Source organism: Meriones unguiculatus, chromosome 18, assembly GCF_030254825.1.
Source record: "Meriones unguiculatus strain TT.TT164.6M chromosome 18, Bangor_MerUng_6.1, whole genome shotgun sequence".
Lineage (NCBI taxonomy): Eukaryota > Metazoa > Chordata > Mammalia > Rodentia > Muridae > Meriones > Meriones unguiculatus.
Window position 1 is genome coordinate 13092667 of NC_083365.1, and position 20297 is coordinate 13112963.

General features: G+C 46.1%; 1 protein-coding gene across 2 annotated transcripts in view; it reads right to left on the reverse strand.

The window, feature by feature from the left end:
* Nucleotides 1-6580: 6580 nt before the first annotated feature.
* Nucleotides 6581-20297, reverse strand: part of Ttl (tubulin tyrosine ligase) — a 29158-nt gene continuing 15441 nt past the window's right edge. For both annotated transcript variants that reach the window (XM_021641959.2, XM_060371916.1), the window contains exons 4-7: nt 18666-18801; nt 17764-18033; nt 13887-14030; nt 6581-9826 (exon numbers count right to left, since the gene is read on the reverse strand). In XM_021641959.2, the coding sequence (XP_021497634.1) occupies nt 9715-9826; nt 13887-14030; nt 17764-18033; nt 18666-18801 (662 nt within the window). In that variant the 3' untranslated portion in view covers nt 6581-9714. The remainder of the gene's footprint in view (nt 9827-13886; nt 14031-17763; nt 18034-18665; nt 18802-20297) is intronic.

Here is a 20297-nt window from a genome sequence, read left to right on the forward strand (position 1 = left end):
CATTCCTCAAAATCTGTCCCACTCCCACCTCTCCTCTTCCCTGTATCTACTCCTCCGTTTCCCTTCAGAAAAGAGCAAATCTCCCAGGTATGTCAACCGAACACGGCGTGATAAAGTTACAGTTAAACTAGGCATACACCCTATTATCAAGGTTGGACAAGGCAAACTAATAAGAGGAAAGGGGTCCCAAGAGCAGGCAAGAAAGGCAGAGACAGCCCCTGCTCTCACTGTTAGAAGTCTCACAGAACATGAAGATACACAACCATTACTCACATGAAGAGGATCTAGCTCAGACCCATACAGGCTCTGCGATTGTCGCTTCAGTCTCTGTGAGCCCCTAGGAGCCCTGCTTAGTTGATTCTGTGGGTCGTGTTCTCATGGTCTACTCAACTCTTAATGCGTGAAGTTCATCAATGGGACAACCAGCAGGAATGAGGCCATGCTACCAAACTGCCTACACCAAAAGAAGCCACCCCAAACCTACTAGGGTAAGAGATAGGAAGGTGGTTGGATAATGTGAGTTCCGTGAAGCTACTAAAGTGAGCTGTACAATTTCACTTCCCTGCTAGCAACGTCATTACTAGCACTGGATACTATAATCTGATTATAGCAATCTTATTACTTGCACAGCAGTACTTATTTGTGGATTTTTATTAACATTTCCCTAGACTCTAGGGCCTAGAGGATGATAGTGTCAAACATCATTTCATGTGTTTATTGATTGATGGTATATTTTCTCTGGAAAATATAAAGGGACTCTGGACAGTTTGAGTGTGGAGAGCATGGCTCTGACAGGCCTTGCTCTTCTCCCCGTTCCCTCTGCCTTGCTAATAAAACATTAGATTACGTTCATAAACCTAGCCCCCAAGGTCTACTCCCTTATTTGGCCAATTCCTTCCCCTGAGGTTGACTAGAAAAGGTCAGTTATTGAAGTATTATTGAAGTCCAGCAATCAAAATTTGGCTCATCTAATTTTCATGCCCAATTAAAATTAAACATCTCATTTTACCATTATAAACCACCATTTGCCTATGTGCCAGATCTGTCTCCTCTCTATCCAGAGGCAGTCCTTTGTTCCACTCCAGGACAAATACCCTTTAACCCCAGCTTGACTTTAATCCCAGGACAAATGCCCCTTGACTTTAATCCCAGCACTTGGGAGGCAGAAGCAGATAGATCTCTGTGAATTTCAGGCCAGACTGGTCTACATATGAGTTCTGGGATAGCCAGGACTACATAGAAAGACCCTGTCTCAAAAGAAAAAAAAATTGTTTTGTGAATCTGTGTGCCAGGTGTGATGGCCCACACCTTTCATCTTAGCACTGGGGAGGTAGAGGCAAGCAGATCTGTGTGAGTTCAAAACCAGACTGGTCTACAGAGTAAATTCTAAGACAACCAAGGCTATAATACAGAAAGACCCTGTCTCAAAACAACAATAACAGTGAATCTGTGTTAATTCCTTTGTCATTGTTTTTGGTGTTGAGAAAAGTAGAATTGCTTTCTGGTTTCATTTCAAATTATTCATCTGTAGTGCTCAGAAATGCAACTGAGCTTTATTTTTTAACAAATATTTTTTAATTTATTTATTTTTTTATTTTATGTGCATTGGTGTTTTGCCTACACATCTGTGTGAGGATGATGGATCGCCTGGAACTGGAGTTACAGACAGTTGTGAGCTGCCATGTGGATGCTAGGAATTGAACGTGTTTCTTCTGGTAGAGCAGTGAGTGCTCTTAACCAATTGGCAATTGAGTTTTATATGTTCATATTGTACCTAGGAGTCTTGCGAAAGGTTTTTCCCTATGCACAGTCCTGTCATTTGCAAAGAGATATACTTACGCTTTCTTCCAATCTGAATGTCTTTTCTTCCCTTTGGCCAGTTGCACTGTCTAGAGCTTCTCAACCCGTGAGTCTCCACCCCTTCACAGGGCTACACGTATGATGTCCTGCAAAGCAGGTCTTCGCAATCCCAAACGGTAGCAAAGTTACAGTTATGAAGTAGCAATGAAAAGTTGTAGTTGGGGGTCATCACAACATAAGGAACTTATTAAAGCACATTTAACTATATTAAACTGCATTAGGAAGGTTGAGAGTCACTGTGGCAATGAATCATAATGTCAGTATCTGTGTTTTTTGAGATTGTCTTAGGTGACTCCTACGAGAGGGCCGTTCGACCTTTGAGAATCACTGCCTTACACCTACGGTGGCTTGTTTGATACCTTAGCATATCATCTACAGCACAGAAGGGTCCACACGCACTTGAGAAGAATGTGTGTTATTAAACAACTGCTGGGTGAAATGTATAGTAGATGGGTTTTAGTTTACAATGTTTCTGTCTCCTTGATGCTTTTCTATATAGCTGATTCAGCCATTACTGAGGGTGGTATAGTCAAGGGTCCCAAGTCTTATTGCCCAATTGTCTTTTCCACTCAAATCCACTAGGATTTTGCTTCATGGACTTTAGGCTCTCTTGCTAGATGCTTATGTTTATAATTGTTTTCTTCCCAATGAATTGGTCCTTCACTATGATAAAATACCCTTCTTGGTAATAGACTTTTAAAGTCTATTTTTTCTAATAGTAGTATAGCCATTCCCGCTCTTGGATTACTGTTTACGTGGTATGTCTTTTTTTTCATCCTCATACTCTCACTTATTTATGGTTTTTAATCTAAAATGTGTGTCCTATAGATAGTATATAGTTAGGTCTTTTTTTTTCTTTATAATCCATTTTGCCAATCTTTGCCTTTTGATTGGATGTGTTTGATTCATTTATATTTAATGAAATTACTGATATAGTAGGATCTACCTGCCAATTTGCTCTTGGTTTTTGACCTATCTCCTTCTATTGTGTATATGTTGGTATGCTTAACAGCATCTGGTAGGTCTCTGAAACACTGTTTAGTCTTGTTTCCTTCCTATTCTTCAAACTGTATGATATATGTTTCTATTTCCAACTCTTCCCCACTTTACTGACTGTATCTTTTTTCTTTGCAAAAATCAAGATTTCTAAATATAATTGAGCAACTTTGGAAACAAAACACTTCTAGATTCACTTCTTCCTTCACTGTGTCTCTCCCTGTTCTTCCCTCTTCAAACTCCCTTTGGAGACAGGGTCTTACTATGTACCTTAAGACAGCTTCCAAAGTCTTAAAATAATATTTGTGTGTATGTGTTTGTGAGTGTAGGTACAAGCCTGTGGGGAGGGCAGAGTTGGCTCTCTCCCTCATGCAAGTACCTCAGCCTGCTGGGTCATCACTGAATGGGTCTTGAAGTCTTATCTTTTTGCTTCAACCTCCTGAGGGCTAGAATTACATGTCTTATTTCTTCATCTTCACAATTTTTCTTAGCTGTTTGTGTCTGTCAGTTTTGCTTTTTGAGTCTATCTCTGTATCAGAGTTTGTTGAGCTTTTTGTTTTGCATTTTGTGCGTTTTCATGTTGTGTGTACAGGTGTATACACACGTAGGCAGATTATACCTACATGTGGAGCCCAGGAGAGCTCACACCCTGTCCATCTTTATTTTGAGACAAGGCCCCTCAATGGCGTAGAGCTCACTGAACAGGTTAGGTTGGCCAACAAACCCCAGGGACCTGTCTGCCTCCACCTCCCCAGTGCTAGGATTAAAGCTGTGCACCACCACTACCAGCTTTAAAATAGTGAATTCTGGGGATTAAACAGGTCCCCAGGCTTCAAGGCAAGTGCTTTCCCAACTGAGCTGTCTTCCGGCCTCTCTTAGATACACTTTATTGGTGTTTGTTCTGTTTTATAAAGCAAGGTAGTTGTTGATCACTGTTTTTTTAAGAAGAAATTATCTTATTTTTCATTTATGTGTATGTGTGAGTGTTTCAAGAGGCCAGATGTTGGATCCTTTGGAGCTGGAGTTACAGGCATTTTTCAGACTACCCATCATTGGTGTTTGGGATCTGAATTCCAGACATCATGATTTAAGCAGCACCCACTTTTAACCAGTGAGCTGTCTCCAGAGCCTTGGTCACTGTTTCTTCCAATACGTGTTCCTAACCCTTTGTAAAAACTCTCCCCCCTCTTCAACTAATTCTGCTGGGCGTGTTGAAATGTTTCACGGTCTATGAAACACTGCTCACCTTTAAAAATTTATTCTATTCTTCACCAGACTGTAAAATCTTAACTGACTTCACATTCACTGATTCTCTCTTTAGCCAGCTTAAACATGCCCAGTCCCTTCTAGTGAATTTTTCACTGTGTTAGTGAACCTCTCACCTCCAACATTTCCACTTGACTTTATTCAAAATTCTGTTCTGTCTCCCGATAGTCTCCCTGGTCTCCCATCATTCTCAGTCTCCTTCAGTTCGCTACACCCACGTGAAACAGGTGAATTAAATCGTTGGTTAGGAGGCCTCGCACCTGGGCCTCTTCAGGGACACTGTCCATTCTCCACCCATTTCCCATGGAGGTCCTTATCTCCTTTTTGCATACCCCATAATAAGTATTAAAAATTAGGAAATCTTAATTTTGGAAACTAGAGACTCTGCACTCTCTAGGGTTTGTCGTTGGTTATTGCTCTGAATAATCGCTACGAAGCCCATGTTCTGTGTGTTTCTGCTCAATTAGCTAAATGCTCAACTGATGAATGAACCAAGATTTCCTTAAATACCTACACTCACACCTTTGCTGAGGACCCCATTCGTGTTTCGTGGTGATGACTGCAATGCCTGGGTAGGAATTTTACAGTTCTGCCTTGATACTGACTTCCTGTTGTACAAAGCCTGAACATCAGTGATAAAAATAGAGGGTTCCCTGCTCACCACCCGTGGGCATGACCTCCTATGGTCTCATGAATATATTGGAGTCTTTCAAAGCCTTCTGTGGATATCTAATGCTCTGTGTCATATCAAATAAAAACAATCCCTGGGAGCAGAGGCTTACTAGGACTAGCAGGAAGTCTAATGGGCTAGATGTGATGGCATATGCCCTTAATTCTAGCATGTGGGAGGCAGAGAAGGTGGATTTCTGTGAGTTCATGGCCAGCCGAGTCTACATAGTGAGTTACAGGACAGATAGCCAGAGAGCTACACAAAGAGACACTTGTCTCAAAACAACAACAACAACAACAAAAACAAAAAACAAAAAAAAAACCCGAATGATAACATTACACAGTACCCACAGCATAGGTAGAGTGTGGAGCAGGCAGGTGCTGGGCAGATTGGGGACTTAGCAGTCCCCAAAGAGTTAGAGTTCAATGACACTGACGGTCTTCTCTCAGGCTGGGCCATGTGTCATCAGAAGCTCTCCTTTCCTCCTGATGAAGGCGTTCGTGGCGTGGCAGGGCACACCTGTAACACTAAGAATGCTCTTCTCTCTCTGAAGGGCAGAGGTGGAACCCCTGAAAATCCTGTCCCACAAAACCACAGGGAACACCAGGAGCACGGTCTATGTGTTGAGTTTAGGGTTGCAGCAGCCAAGGAAAAAGTCAGATCTCAGTAACAACCGGAGCTTCCTAATGTTTGTTTGTTTGCTTTTTGGTTTTTCCTTCCTTCCTTCCCTCCTTCCTTCTTTTTCTTTCTTTCTTTCTTTCTTTCTTTCTTTCTTTCTTTCTTTCTTTCTTTCTTTCCTTCCTTCCTTCCTTCCTTCTTTCTTTCTTTCTCTCTCTCTCTCTCTTCCTCTCTCTCTCTCTCTCTCTCTCTCTCTCTCTCTCTCTCTCTTTCTTTCTTCTTTCAAGACAGAGTTTCTAGTCTTGGCTGTCCTGGACTCCCTTTGTAGACCAGGCTGGCCTAAAACTCAGAGATTCACCTGCCTCTACCTCCCCACCTGCTGGGATTGCAGGCGTGTGCCACCATGCCTGGCTGCTTTCCAGTGTTTTAACTTGTCCTGCTCCCATCCCTGCCTTCCCAGCTTCATGGCAGTCCTAGAAACAAATAGCTACAAAACCATAGTGAAGTCCAGCAGCCTAACAGCCACTGTAAGGCTCAGAAAAGGCAGCCCCAGAAGGCAGGCAAGCTCACAGAGGAGTTCAAAGCAAACAGGCTCACAGCCCAAGAAATGACAAGCTGCCATGTGGCGCTGTTTTCATGTACACACTAAGTGCTGTCTAGACATCTTCCTGAGATTTTCAGGTATCTAAACACTCAGCCCGAGTCAGATGACTGGCAAGGAGATCCCGGCAAATAGCTTCATCTTAGACCCCATCCGACTCTGCCCCATGCTAGAAGCACACACAGTTCTCTTTCACAGCCATCCTGTGTCATTGTGCTGTTGTGCCATGATTCAGATGGGTACAAGACACTGGAGAAGGGGGAAACTGGAGTTTGGCAGCTGAAATTGTTGTCTTCTGACTTCTGTAATAATTAACATTTGGTTAGGAAACTTCGGCCATATCTGACTTGGCTCTTGAGTTGAGATGTTCTTCCACTTGCAGAGTTCAGGGAATAACAAGGAATATGTAAGAGAGACTCCAGGTGGCTCATAGGAGGCCAGGACACTTGCTGTCTTGCTGTCTACAGGAGAACCGTGCCTTCCTCTGGATGGTATCACAGACTGAAACAACCAGTGACGGCTAGCCAACCCCCACAGCAAGATGACCAAACCCAAGGAGACAAAAACACTTGAAATATCTTCACTTTAATGCTCCAGGCATTTAAAACATTCATATAGTTGCCTTATTTCAGACATTTCCTCTTAGGTGCAGGTTCTGTGTCCAGGATTGGAGGCACATACATCAGCCACGGAATCCTCAGGCCAGGACCCACCTGCCACATGCAGCCCACTTTGGCACCTTGTCATTTGGACCATGGATCCCCACTCTGCCGCACAGGACTGAGCTCACCCATGAACTCAGCCACCACTGATCATAGAAACACTTTAGAGCATCACTAATGCTGGCTTGGCCTAGGGATCACAGCCCATTTCCAGCACTCCTCAATGTCCTGTGCATGTGACTGTCACCCCAAAGAGCTGCTGAAACACACTGCTAGGTGGCGTGCATGCCAGCTCCAGCTCCACGCTATTTCATAACACAGAGGCACTTAAATATTCTTGGCCAAATGGACTTTATAATTGCCATTGAAGTCAAGTGTAAGGGGAGGGGCTTTTCTCCCATAATTAATGAATAACTCTAATAAGTATTATTAGATTTATAGATTCGTGTCTTTTGTACATTTGCTATCAAGGACTTGATACACCGCTTATGTAAGTGAAAGCATGTTTGATTTTCCAGACACTTGGATGAGAAGCAAACTGAGAAGCTGCTTAGACAATACTTATGCTATGAATATATATATATCAATATTGGATTGTTCTTACAGAATTGCTTGCTTCAAGGAGTATTTTTTTTGAGCCTTAATCCTTAATTGATTCTTCCAAGATAATAATGTGTTTGTCCTGCTTCCCGAAAGAATGGTTCAAGGCACCTCAAGACATATTGTTACCTGAGGTTCTGATTCTATTGGCCGCAGGTGGAATGGGCCATCAACTTCTTTTGAACTTCATGGGAGAGTTTAGCTTGTATTCAGCACTGAGAGCCTTGAGTCTTCCTACTTATTCTCTTTTGTTCTCACAAAAACCCCTTAAGGTAGTCCCTGGGTCAGGTAATGTCTCCTCCACGAGTTAAGAAACTAAGGCACAGGGAGGTTATTTGGCTCGTGTGACGTCGTGAGGTCAAATGACAGAGTCATGAGTGGAATCCACATCTCCAAACAACCCCTCCTTCCCAGCGATGGGCAGCACTTACACCGACTGACCACAAAGACTGACTGGGGGCCAGGCACGACCATCTGTGCCAATGACAGCACGGAACGGTGCGAAAAGGTTCAGAGCCAACCTTCCTATGTGGTGGAAAGTAAGCACATAAAATAGCTGAAGCTATGTGAGGAATGAACTCAGGCCTTCCCACTTGGTAACACCTCACTTCCCTTATACAGATGTTGTGGATTTCATTTAGGTTTATTACAAGACATGCCAGGATTCATAAAGGCTTACTGACATCTGCCTTTCCAGCTCCGTCGCCATAACAGCTGGACACTCTTGAATGCCCCTGTGATTTGGGCCCAAGAACACACATGCACCTCTCTGCTTTCTCCATTACTGGCCCACCTAGACTAGCCAAGGACCCAGTACCCTCCACCCTCTAAGTGAGTGTGCACCCTGCCTTCCCAGAGATTCCCCAGCACTGGCCCATAGCTGTGCTGGGCCCCAAGAACTGACTTTATATGGAATGCTTGACTCTGCTCTTAGTGCCGACTTCATTACCCACATACAGCGTAAAGCATGGCCCGTTTGCCCTCTAATTCCAGATTCCAGGGAGTTGGGACTTTCCACATTCCCATCTTCTACCCACTGACGCACTTAATCGATAACCTCACCGTTCCTTTCCTCACCCTAAGTCTCCACACCTCGCTCCATCTGAGGGAGAGGTGCGTTCCCAGCTCTTTGTAGGAGTTTCACTTGACTGCAGAACACACCAAGGAGACTTGAGTGGAGAAGCGCACGTGTAAGACTGTGGCTCCAGGACACTCTTCAGAAGAGCCTGGTTACATGCTCTCACATCGAACATGCATGGCATCTTCCCACCGCCATGGAAGCTGGCTCCCCAGCAGCCTATGAAATACAAATGGATCCACGACACGGAAAACACATCTCATGGTACACTCTTGTTGACACTTACAAGAAACTGTGCAGAGCTCCCAAACTACTTCTTCCTCACTCGTGCAGGACACAGCCTCACTCAGAGGGCATTGCTCCTGTCACCTATGTGCATAAGCAGACAGGCCCCTTTCTGGAATGGAACCTGGCCCTCTGGCTCCCTTGGAAGGCCCTTGGAGCCTAGGAGGACAGACACAGGGAGAGCTATGATATGAGGAGGAGGATGGGGAATGGGAGATTTCCTTCCCCTTCCCCGACTCGCAGAGAGGACTGTTACAGAGTATGGGGCAAAGGAAAGAGAAACTGCAAAGCTGCATTCAGAATTCTGGTTAAACCAAAGCAAACTGAGACTCATGATGCTTCAGAGACCCCCGCCCACCCACCCACCTCATTAGGTTAAAATATCATGTTTTTTTCTTCTTTCTCTCTCATGCTTATTTGATGCTTGCAGATTCTTCAGGCCTGCTGCTTTTGTTTCTAAAACATGCGGTGAGCAGCATACACTGTTTAATGCCCACAGGACCCCTGGCAGGTACTCACCCGTAGCCCGCCAGGAAAGTGACAAGCAAGGGACCTTCACTGACAGTCCAGTGCACAGCATGGACTGTGCTGCATGCTTGCCCACAGTTTAGCGGGAGAGTGTCACAGAGGGGATGTGCAGGGAGCATGTGGCGACCTCCAAAATGCTCTAAGGTCCAGTCTGCGTCCAGGGAGGCTGCGCTGGGCACAGAGCTAAGGCACTAAAGCTTCAGTCTGTGGGAATACACCACCCAGAGGTCCCTGGGGAGGAGGAGCCCTGCTCCCGGTACCACCCAAGACCAGGAACTGCTCAAGGGATCAGATCACACCATATCCAAATCCCCAGTTCTGGACCGTTAGAGAAGCGTTCGGTTCTCCCTCTGGCGCTTGCTTCAGCTTCCCAAGGTCTCCACAGCACTGAAGACGGCGTCACTGCTCTCCCACAGCTGCCTTCTCTCCGCACACTCTACCTGTACATCTGTTCCCCAACATGCTAGATAAGGAGCAGTCCAGTCATCTGACGTTCCTCTGGAGCAGGACCCCATACACTTCCCAAGGCGGCTCTGTACCTCCAGGTCCTTCACAGCTTGATGAACGCCGCTGGCTGTGGCACCTGCTCCGTGTCCGGGGGTGGGAAGACACTGGATATGGCTATGTCCACGATGCCCTGGCACAGTTCTGCATAGAGCTTCCTGAAACGGGTTTTTAAGGATGTCACTGAGGGTGTTCATCAAAGTGCAAGAGAAAAATCAAAGCTGGGTATGGGGTGTGTGTGTGTGTCCATCACGTGAACACCTTTGTAAAACTTGTCTCTGTAGATAAAGTACCCACAAGAGTCTCTGCTCACAGATAAAACATGTAAGGCAGTATTTAAGTAGTTTTAAAATGGCCTTAGAGAAGGTGATTTCAGCCTATCATGAGCCTACCTCACCTGTCTGTGAGGCTGAAGGGGCAGGCATCAGCCAGGAAAATCACTACCTTCTAAGGGAAAAGGGACACTAGCAAAGACTTGATGGGTTGACAGTTAAGATGGGACCCAGGAAATAGGAAGCAGTCAGACAAAGGATGATGACAGCTCAAAAAAGCAGAGAAAGGAGAAGGGAAAGAGGCAGAGACTCTGGAGAAAGGGGAGGCAGCTGTGTGAGTGTGCCTGTTGGATGTGAAAGGGAAACATGAAGAAAACAGTAGCCTAGCCCAACAAGACAGAAGAACTCAGGGTCTAGAGGAGAAACGGAACTTGAAAGTGGAGCAGTGTGTTATGGACTGTCCGAGGCACAAGGCAGTGGGCTCAACCATCCCCAGGGACAACAAAATCCACCTTCTGAGTGTCCTCTCTTGTGGCTCCATACCGGAGCTTTCACTCCAGTGTGGCTTGACCTCTAACATCCACAGGCACAAAGCAGAGGGCAAAGGAGGGAACTCCCATCTCTTCAAGCAGTGGGGGCTGTGTCGGGTTCCCCTGCAGGACCCCATGGGCAGTATGAATCCCCAGAGCCAGCTGCTTGGGACTGACCCTTGGAACAGGCAGAAGCCAGAGATGTGAGGAAACACATCTGGATGAGACTTGGACTCATATGCCTATAATTTGCTCAGGAGGTGGCAGGAACCCCGGTGACCAGATCCGAGGACAGGAGTCCAGGCCAGCCTGCCTAGCCCCAACGTCTTAACCATTCTAATTCCCAGAAGATTCTGTGTGCCTACTCCCACCAGCTAGGAGCTAGGAGGAGCTCCTCTTATACCATTCCCATCCCTGTTGCCCAAAGACATGTCCACCCAGCAGCCTCTCCCATCACTTCCTCTAGGCTGCTAGGTCAGTTACAAGGCCACTGGGAAGCCATGTTCCAGTTCGGAAGTCCTAACTGCTGGCTGAACTTCATCTGTCCTGCTTTTCCTCTCTCTCTCTACTCCCCAACTCCCTAGCCCTCCCCTGATTCTCCAGCCCCTCCCCTTCTGTTTACACAATCAAGTCCCATTTTTAACAGCCAAATCATTCACGCTCTTACTTCTGAAGGGACAGAGACATGGACGTCCTTCAGTGAAGGATGTCAGCTCACCCAGAACCACATCTATAAAATAGGCCGTGCACATGAATTACTACCATGAGCTTCTCCCACGAGGAACACTGGGACAAGAAAATGATATACAGACCAGTTTCAGGGTGGCCAGGCCAACTCGCCTCTTCATCACTGGTGACACAGAAAGACTCAGTTGGCACAGGTGTCTCACACCACCAGGCCTGTATCACCGAAAGCCCGATGCTACGGTGTCTGCACATAAGCCACGTAGCTAAAAGAATCCAGGCTGGCAAGTAAAGTTGGGCCTAATGTAAAGAAATCTTTTACACCCAAGCACTGCAGTTGCTGGCTAACAGCTAGGCACTATAAAGACATCTCTACTTTAAAAATACCCAAGCCATCGCAAATCAGGTGAGTGCTGGGCTGATGAGATGGCTCAGTGGGAAAAGGCACTTGTGGTGTAAGTATGACAACCTGAGTTCGGTTCCCAAAGCCCATGTAAAGGCAGGAGAGAACTGACTCCACAAGGTCGCCCTCTGACCTTTGCACCCATGCTGCACCTACACAAACATACATGCAATAATAAGAAAGAAAGAAAGAAAGAAAGAAAGAAAGAAAGAAAGAAAGAAAAGAAAGAGAAATGAGAAATCAGGTGAGTGAAAAAGACAGTTTGCTCATTCACAGACTATGTATAGAGAACTATGTGGCCAGCACAGGGCCAGGCTCGAAGATTCAAAAGCCGCCAAGAAAAACAAGGGTGGAGACATCATGGTGTGAACATTCCCTGAAGGAGACAAAAATGAGTTGTTTGATAGCAACAGACGCAGTGACTAGGGAAAATGGAGCTCGTTAAGGTAAGGCTTCGTCGAGGGGCCAGGGTTCCACAGGAAGGTCATGGAGTGCACAGAGACCACACCGTGGGTAAGAGCTGTCGGGGATGGGGGGGGGGGATGGCATCTCTGGTTGAGCTGCAGAGGCAGGCGAGACAGATGCCTCACAGGTGGAGGGGGTGTGTGGCTTCTATTTCCTCACTCAGGCTGCCCTGGGAAGAAGCGGTACAGAAATAGAAATTCCGGTACGGAGGCTCTTTGCAGAAGTCCTCCAGAGAGAGAGGGTAACTGGCAGAAAAGACTGAAGAGCAAGGAAGCTAGAGGGAGTCCACAGGACCTCTGGACTGAGCTGATGGAAGCAGAAGGCAGGCTCTCTGTCGGTCCCTGAGGAGGGAGACGGTGGGCTCTCCGTTCCCCTCACCATGGGGGAGTCTGGAGAGGAGGACAAGGGGCTGGGTGCTTCTCATAAGACCCACAGACATCCTCACAGGACCTGGGGGAGGTGCATGCAGACCTGGGTCACGAATTCAGGAGCCGCATTAATTTAGTGGCTGCATTATGACGTTCAACCAGAACACGTACAGAGGAAGTGGAACAGAAAGCCAAAGGCCACCCAGAGCCAGAACCTAAACTCCTTGGTGAGGAAGAGAGAGTCCAGCTCGCTTGCAGCACCTGCTAGACAGCCCCATCTGGTAGACAAGGACCCAAAGATACAGAAAAGAAAGATTCCACAAGAGGGAGGCGGCCTCCTCCAAAGCTGCCACAGGGAAATGAGGACATAAAGGTACAAAAGGTAGGTCCATCATTTTAAAGAATGCTTCCTGGAGAAAGATAAGGCAGTTCCTGGAAATGCCGCAGTCTAAAGATTGGGCCATGGGACTGAAGAGATGGCTCAACGGTTAAGAGTACTGGCTGTTCTTCTAGAGGTCCTGAGTTCAGTTCCCAGCAACCACACGATGAGCTCACAACTGTCTGTAACGGGATCTGATGCCCTCTTCAGGTGTTCGTAAAGACAGATTGCTCATATACATAAAAATAAACAGATATTAAAAAGATGGACTCCTCAAAAAAATGAATAAATAAAGATCGGGCCATGAAGGGAGCAGGCTGAGGTGGGGCCGGTGCCCTCATTGGAACATGATGCAGCTTCATGGAGAAGCAGCTGGAAAATCCACGCAGGCATGTTGTAATGGGAGCCCCACAGCCATGAGGGAGAGGAGAGGTGTGGTGGAAGATGAAGGAAGTGGGAAGAGTCAGGAGGGGAGGACGGGTCTTTGATAGAAGGGGTGGGAGGGAGCACCACACGCACAGCTGTCGGTGTTGAAGGGAGGACATAAGGACCGCCTGCTCTCCTCCACCCTTGGCATCTCTTGGTGGGACTCCTTCAGATCTCGGTTCCAGCCATCAACCCCTCTGACATTCTTCCCTACTAAAAAACTTATCTAAGTTTGTAAATATATTCCACAGTCCTTTCCCTTACCCATAGTCCTTCCCCAAGGCCTGTGTCTCTTCTTAGCACAAAGAACCCATACCCTTTGTGCTGGGCTTAGCCTAAGAGGACTGATAAATGCAAGTGACTCATCTACTCCAGCCTCCAAGCAAGTGGCAAAGGCCTGGCCTTTAAACTCCTATGGCCCACGGTGATCCTCCTGCCTCAGCCTCCCCAATGCTGAGATGAGAGGTCTAACCCACCACACCCAGCTTAGTGTTGTCTGAAACCCTGGTGACGTCAACACACAGGGAAATGGCTCAGCTAAGCCCTCCTGCCAGCCAGGGTCTCCCAAAGGACTCCCCCTCACTGTGACAAGTTTCCTGACAGCACTCAAAGGGTCCGAGCTCGAACCTGTCCGCCTACCCAAGGTGCACACCCAACCTCTGGTTATCAACACAGGCGAGTTCAGGCTTACTGAGCACAGGCCGGGGCCCCGTTGACCTCAATGAGCCAGACCTTCAGCTCCTCATCCACCATGAAGTCGAAGCCAAGGAGTTGGAAGCTCTGGTAAGGAAGGTGCTTGGTGCTGATGGCAGGCTCCACGCTCATGAGGCAGCTCCTGTGAGGGGAACGGGGAGAGCTCGCTGAGATTGGGTGGTAGGGACAGAAGGAACACACACCCCGTTAGGGACACATGCCATCGCTCAGCCCCAAGCCACTAGGTGTCTGCATCGGTGCAGCTATCACACTGGCTGTTGCCACGGCCGTTTATGGGAATCACCCGCTGGCCAGTGAGCGCAGGACATCTGCCAGCCTCTGCCTCCCCAGGGCTGGGCTTCCAAGCCAACACACGAGGCTCTAAACGTGGGCGCTGGGGATGGAACTCCGGTCCTCATGCTTGCACAGCGATGATGAGCCGTCTCCCCAGTCCGCATGGCTGTATTTTGCCATGTGAGAAGTGGACTGGTGCGCGGTAAGGCAGGAGCTGCAGAAAGAATGCTGCGCGGCTTTGACTCCTCCTGCTAGCTCCAGATCTACTGCCAACTACTGCGAATGGGGCACTTAAGATCACAAGTATTCAGACTACATACTGAAATCTATCACCAAAATTTAAAAAAGGATTCATAGATTTATACCGCATTCTGCCTGCATGTACGCCTGCATGCCAGAAGAGGGCACCAGATCTCATTACCGATGATTATGAGCCACCATGTGGTTGCTGGGAATTGAACTCAGGACCTTTGAAACAACAGCCAGTGCTCTTAACCTCTGAGCCATCGATCTCTCCAGCACCCTATCACAGAATTCTTATTAACACGGACTGTTTTTTTTTTTTTTTTTTTTTTTTTTTTTTATTAGAAGGTTGTAGTAGAAAAAAGTTAAAATGGAATTTTACAATCCTACTGAGTAAATAGAGGTCTAAAGACAGGCCAGGTCTACTGCTATCCCACCCTGAACATGCCCAATCTTGTCTAAAAACAGGTCAAATTTAAAAATTTTAAGGCATTTTCTCTATGTAAGAATACTTTTCTGTTTTGTTCTTTTATTATTTTCCTCTTTGTTTTTGATACATGGTTTCATTGTGTATCCCTGGCTGCCTGGAACTTTCTGTGCAGGGCACAAGCTGGCTTCAAACTCAGAGGTCCACCTGCCTCCTCCTTTCAAGTGCTGGGATTAAAGTCACACCCCTCTGTTGGAACACTGCCCAAGCATGGAGTCCTGTGAGGAGAATTCGGAGTGTTTGTGAGAAAACTCCAAGGAAACAAGAACCTTGAGACCTAGGATTACTCAAAACGGAATTATTCTTGGAGCGTGTTTTCATGTTTCTCCCAGGAGTAGCAGATAGGAGTGAGTTTACTTCAGATTACTCATTCTGACTGGCTGTAGTTACTTCTTTAAATGTCTCTATGGGAAACATTCCGTTTGGTCAGGTGCTGCTTGTTCTTGGGATTGTACGCTTTATTCAGGTGACTCTTCTGGACCCTCCAGAGGATAAATTGTCTGATACTCTGAATAAAGTTGGCTATTGTGTGAGACCTAAGTCTGTCCACTTATCAGCTCCATTCGCCCAGGTCCTTCCGCCTCAAGGGCGGTAAACATACCACCACACCTAGCTCTTTAAAAGTATTTTAATTAAAATATATTTAAAATACGACAAGTTTTTTAAAAGGCAGAAGTTTAATGAAAGGGGGCAACGACAGAAAAAGACAACAGCGCAAGCATTACAATGTGACACACAGAATTAAACTTTTTATCTGCTAGGAGGTTAGGAAGAATAATAGGCAGCAGAGGGTTTTTCATTATCAGATGCTGCAGGCAGTGCAGGGTTTTTGTTGTTTTGTTTTGTTTTTTGTTTGTTTGGTTTGGTGTTTTTTTGGCTGCAATGGGAGCCCAGCGGGAGGCTGGCTAGGGAAAAGGAAAACCTGGGGGCAACAGTCCCTGCCCTGCACGGAACGACCAGCAGGGGGCGAGGAAGGGTCCAATAAACGGCTCCTAGAGTAGGGATTCCTTCTGCTTTATTTTCTCGACGTAAAAATTCTAACCAACCTATGACTACCAAAGAACTTGACATGTAACGTTTCCAGCCAAAAGAGGTAAAAAGAAAAACAAAACGAAAGATGAACAAAAATAAAATACAGGGCATAAAACCCAACTTCTGAAAGGATGCATTCTGTAATATTCACAGAATGGAACAATACATAGTAATTAAAGAGAGAGAGAGAGAAACTACCGCTGTGTGTAAATACAGCCGCACGATGTCAACAAGAGTAGTGCAACTCCATTTACACCGTTTAAAATGAGCAGCCACAATGGGAAAGGCTGCCTTCATCAAGGAACCCTATCTTAAGGAGTAAAAAGGGCTCCCTGGGGGCGCAGGCTTCAGCTCTCCAGGGAAAAGAAACAATAGTGTATTCAGAGATTTGTTTAAAGAGTGGCTCACGTTTCCATGGAGGGACAGAATGCTGGACCGTTGGAGGCGTCTGGAGGCTGGAAGTTACTGGATAAGTGCCAAGTTCTGGTATCCAGCATTGAAATTAAAGGACACAAAGTGTGTTTATTTACTTGTGTTTCTTGCCAAGATGGCCTCTGGTTGGTGCCTTTATTTCTTTTTCTCTCTCCTTCCTTCCTTCCTTCCTTCCTTCCTTCCTTCCTTCCTTCCTTCCTTCCTTCCTCCTTTCTCTCTTTCTCTCTTTCCATAGGTGCTTACTTATTTTGGAGGCAGGGTCTCAGCATATAGCTGGGGCTAGCTTGAGCCCTGTTGCTTCAGCCTACCAGGTGCTGGGATAAAGGAGGGAGCCTACTATAAATATTTCATACTGTGAATGTTTCATGGTTAGCGGAGTATGTGCAGGACTTAAAACTCACTGAACCATACTTTGGTGTTATTGCACTTCATTTTTAGAAATTACTAGATTTTGTAACTTACAATAAAGAATACTGACACTAAGCAACTATTCCTAGGTATGCTATAAAATGAATCAAGAAAAATGACAACAGAAATAGACTAAGTCAGGAACAGGTAAATGCAAATACAAGATATACTATTAAATATAAGATACGCACAGGATCTCTACAGCCAGCCGTCTAACCAGAGCAGATGAATCAGGGAGCTCTGGGTTCAAGCTGGAGACAGCCCCTGCTTCATATGAAGTGCACACACGTGAAGCCACACACATGTACAGGCACCTGCACACATACATGTGAACACACACCACACATATCAACACATGCAATAAATAAGTAAATACATAGAGAGGTAAAAGCGAAACCATATACTGTCCCTATGACCATAATGGAATTATGAGAAGTCCGTAAACACCTGGGTTATAAGCAAAAATTCTTACATCACACAAGGCAGGATGTAAGCATTAGGGAAAATAAAAAGATTCTGATGTGATAAAAACAGAAACAGAACCTCAATGATCTGTGGAACTCAGAAGAAAAACTGAGACATTGAACGGTCTGTTGTGTTTGTCTTTCTTAATAAAGACATCTCGAATCGATCACCTAACCTTTCATCTTAGATTAAATAATAAAAAAAAAGCAAATTAAACTCTTCAAACAGCAAACAGGAGGAGATAATGGAAATCGTAAGAAACGAAAAAGATAGTTAATAATGCCCAAAATTGATTTTTTTAAAAAGATTTAATTTATCCAAGTAAACTAGAGAGATGATATAATTTATAGTACCTAGAACAAATGACATTACCACAGATATATTCTACAGACACTAAAACGAAAATCATTTCTTCACATACATTAGGCAGCTTAAGCGTGACAATCTCTTAGAAGGCATAAACACCCGAAGTCCCTTCCAGAACACATAAATCAAATGCTTACCTCTCACTCACCTTATTATCTGTTTGATTTGCAGCAAAATGCTACTTTCTAAGGTGACGTTCAGGGCGCTTGTTAGGTACCGACTGAACTCTTCGAAGAACATTTCATTGCCTTCTTCGTATTTCCCGTAGTTCTTTGAGTACTCTTTCTGAATGCAGTGATTGGTCAAATGGCAGGTCTTATCTTGGAAATTATCAACATGGTATGGTTCTGAAGCAGTTCGAAGCACGCCCTCTCTATAGAGGTAGATGTTAAACTGATGGTCAACTAGGACCCAGCTTCTGCAAGCCGACAAACACACAGTTTGTTCAGATTCCATGTTCTTATACAGAGCCTCCACACCTTAATTTATTACTATCATTTATTTGTTTTTGAGACGGGGTTCTATTGTGAGGCTCTAGCTGGCCTGGAAACTTCCTTCGAAGGTACCTGCCTGCCTCTCCCCCTGTGCCAGGATTAAAAGTGTGTATGACCACCCGGTACACACACTGAATTTTTGCAGGGCTGTGGCGTTATAGAAAAGGAGAAGATTCTACAGTTATAGAAGGCAAATAAGTTAGCCAAAATAACGGATTAGCACCATAACGAGACAAATGGAGTATTTCACCATAAATAATGAAACACTTGAGTGCCTTTTTAAAATAGGCAATTTTGAAGGCTACAGATGCTTTTGAGGTTAACAAATGATACCTCCACGTGCCCTGTTTGCCTTTCGGTATCTTGGCTGGCACTGTAACCTGGCAGCATTTTCTGGACGGAAGAACTAAAAGGGAAGCAGCCACAGGCTGGGTGGCTTAGCCACACTCGCGGCAACTCGCTGGCTACGGCCACACGCCCCGCAGAGGTCACACCATCTTCCCTGCCACACTCTGAAAGGATGACCGCAGTCAAGGCCGGGCACACCGAACATTACCGAATGTCAAACTTGCGGTGGCCGGGCTCAAGGAGCAGAGGGCGCTCGAGGTATTTCTGGATCACGTGCACCTGGCCCTGGTTGTCTATGAAATCCAGAAGCTCCGCCGCCTCTGAGGAGATGAGGATGCCTTCCCCTGCAGAGAGAAGCCACACAGAGACCAGCAGGCTCACTCCAGGAGGGCCGGCTCCAGACCGAGGCCAGAGGAAACAGAAAACCCCATCTTTTGTGCGCAGGTGTATACGCCACACTGCTTGTGTGGAGACCAAAGGAGACTGTCCTCTCCTGCCACTGTGTGGGTCCTGGGGAGCTGGACTCAGATTGTCAGGTTTGGTGGCAAGCACCTTTACCAGCCGCACCACCTCTCGGACCCAAGATTTCCGTTTCTGAGTCGTTTATGATGCCAATGTCACTGGTTACCGGTTATAACGTAACCGGTTATGGCCTGTGATCACCAGATTCATTCTAAGACCTGCATGCCCTACAGAAAAGCCAGGAGGCAACGGTACCAGACCAGCAAGGTGAAGACCCAGACATAGAGCAGTGTGTCCCACAGCCCAGCAGAAGACTGCAGGCATGGGGACTGTCCATCAACTGTGGACTGGCAGCTTGGCCTTTAACTGTTTGAGAGACTACACATTAGAAAATCCAAACTTGTAAAGCAACAACTTGATGGCTTGAAGCCTTTCAAGTAAAGTTCTTCAACTGTCATGAGAATCAATTTTTAGAAGATTTTCATCACCCTCTTGGAATTCTGTAGTCAGCTCTCTTTCTTCGCCCCGGCTCCTCACAACTCCTACCCCACCGTCGCTCTGGGCCTGCATTTTCCACACACTGATATGAACCAGATCACACAGTACATGGCCACTTGTGTTTTCACAGAATACGTTTTCAAAGGGGCTTTCACAGAGCAAGATTTGTTTTGGTCAGGTTTCATTTCTCAGCCCCTGATTTTATGGGTATCATGTTTATAGATTCTTTGCTCCTCTCTCACCCAATTTCAGTTTTACCTTTTACATGAACTGTGAGTTAGGTTTGGATGGGTTAATTTTTCTTTTCCGTGAACATGTACTGTATATAGCAACACTTATTGAAATGGCTAGCTCCTTTTGCATGTGTATGAGCATGCAATGTGCATGTGTGCATGATGGTTTCCATGTTTGGGGGTGCATATGTGCAGGGGCCTGGAGTGGATGCCAGGTATCTCTCTCAAATTGCTCTTCTTGATCTTATATATTTGACAGGGTCACAAGCTGAAACCAGAGTTTGCCATTCTGTCTAGTCTGGCTAGCCAACTAGCTCCAGGGAGCCCTTGTTACTGCTTCCCAGGCACCAAAATGGCAAGGGCACTGTCATGCCCACCTGGGTTTTACATGGATTCTGGGGACCTGAACCCTGATCCTCATGCCTGCAGAGTAAGTGAGCACCCCCGTGAGCCACCCCAGCCATCTTTCTCCTTTACCGACAGTTGCTAGTGTTGTCCCTCGGATGAACTCTAGAGTCACCCGGGAAGCAGGGCTTCTGGGTACCGTGTGCAGGGTGGTTATCTTGAATACACTTTCTGAGGTGGGAAGACCCATCTTAATAGTGGGTGAGACCGTTTCCTGGGCACGGGGTTCTGGACTGTAAGTG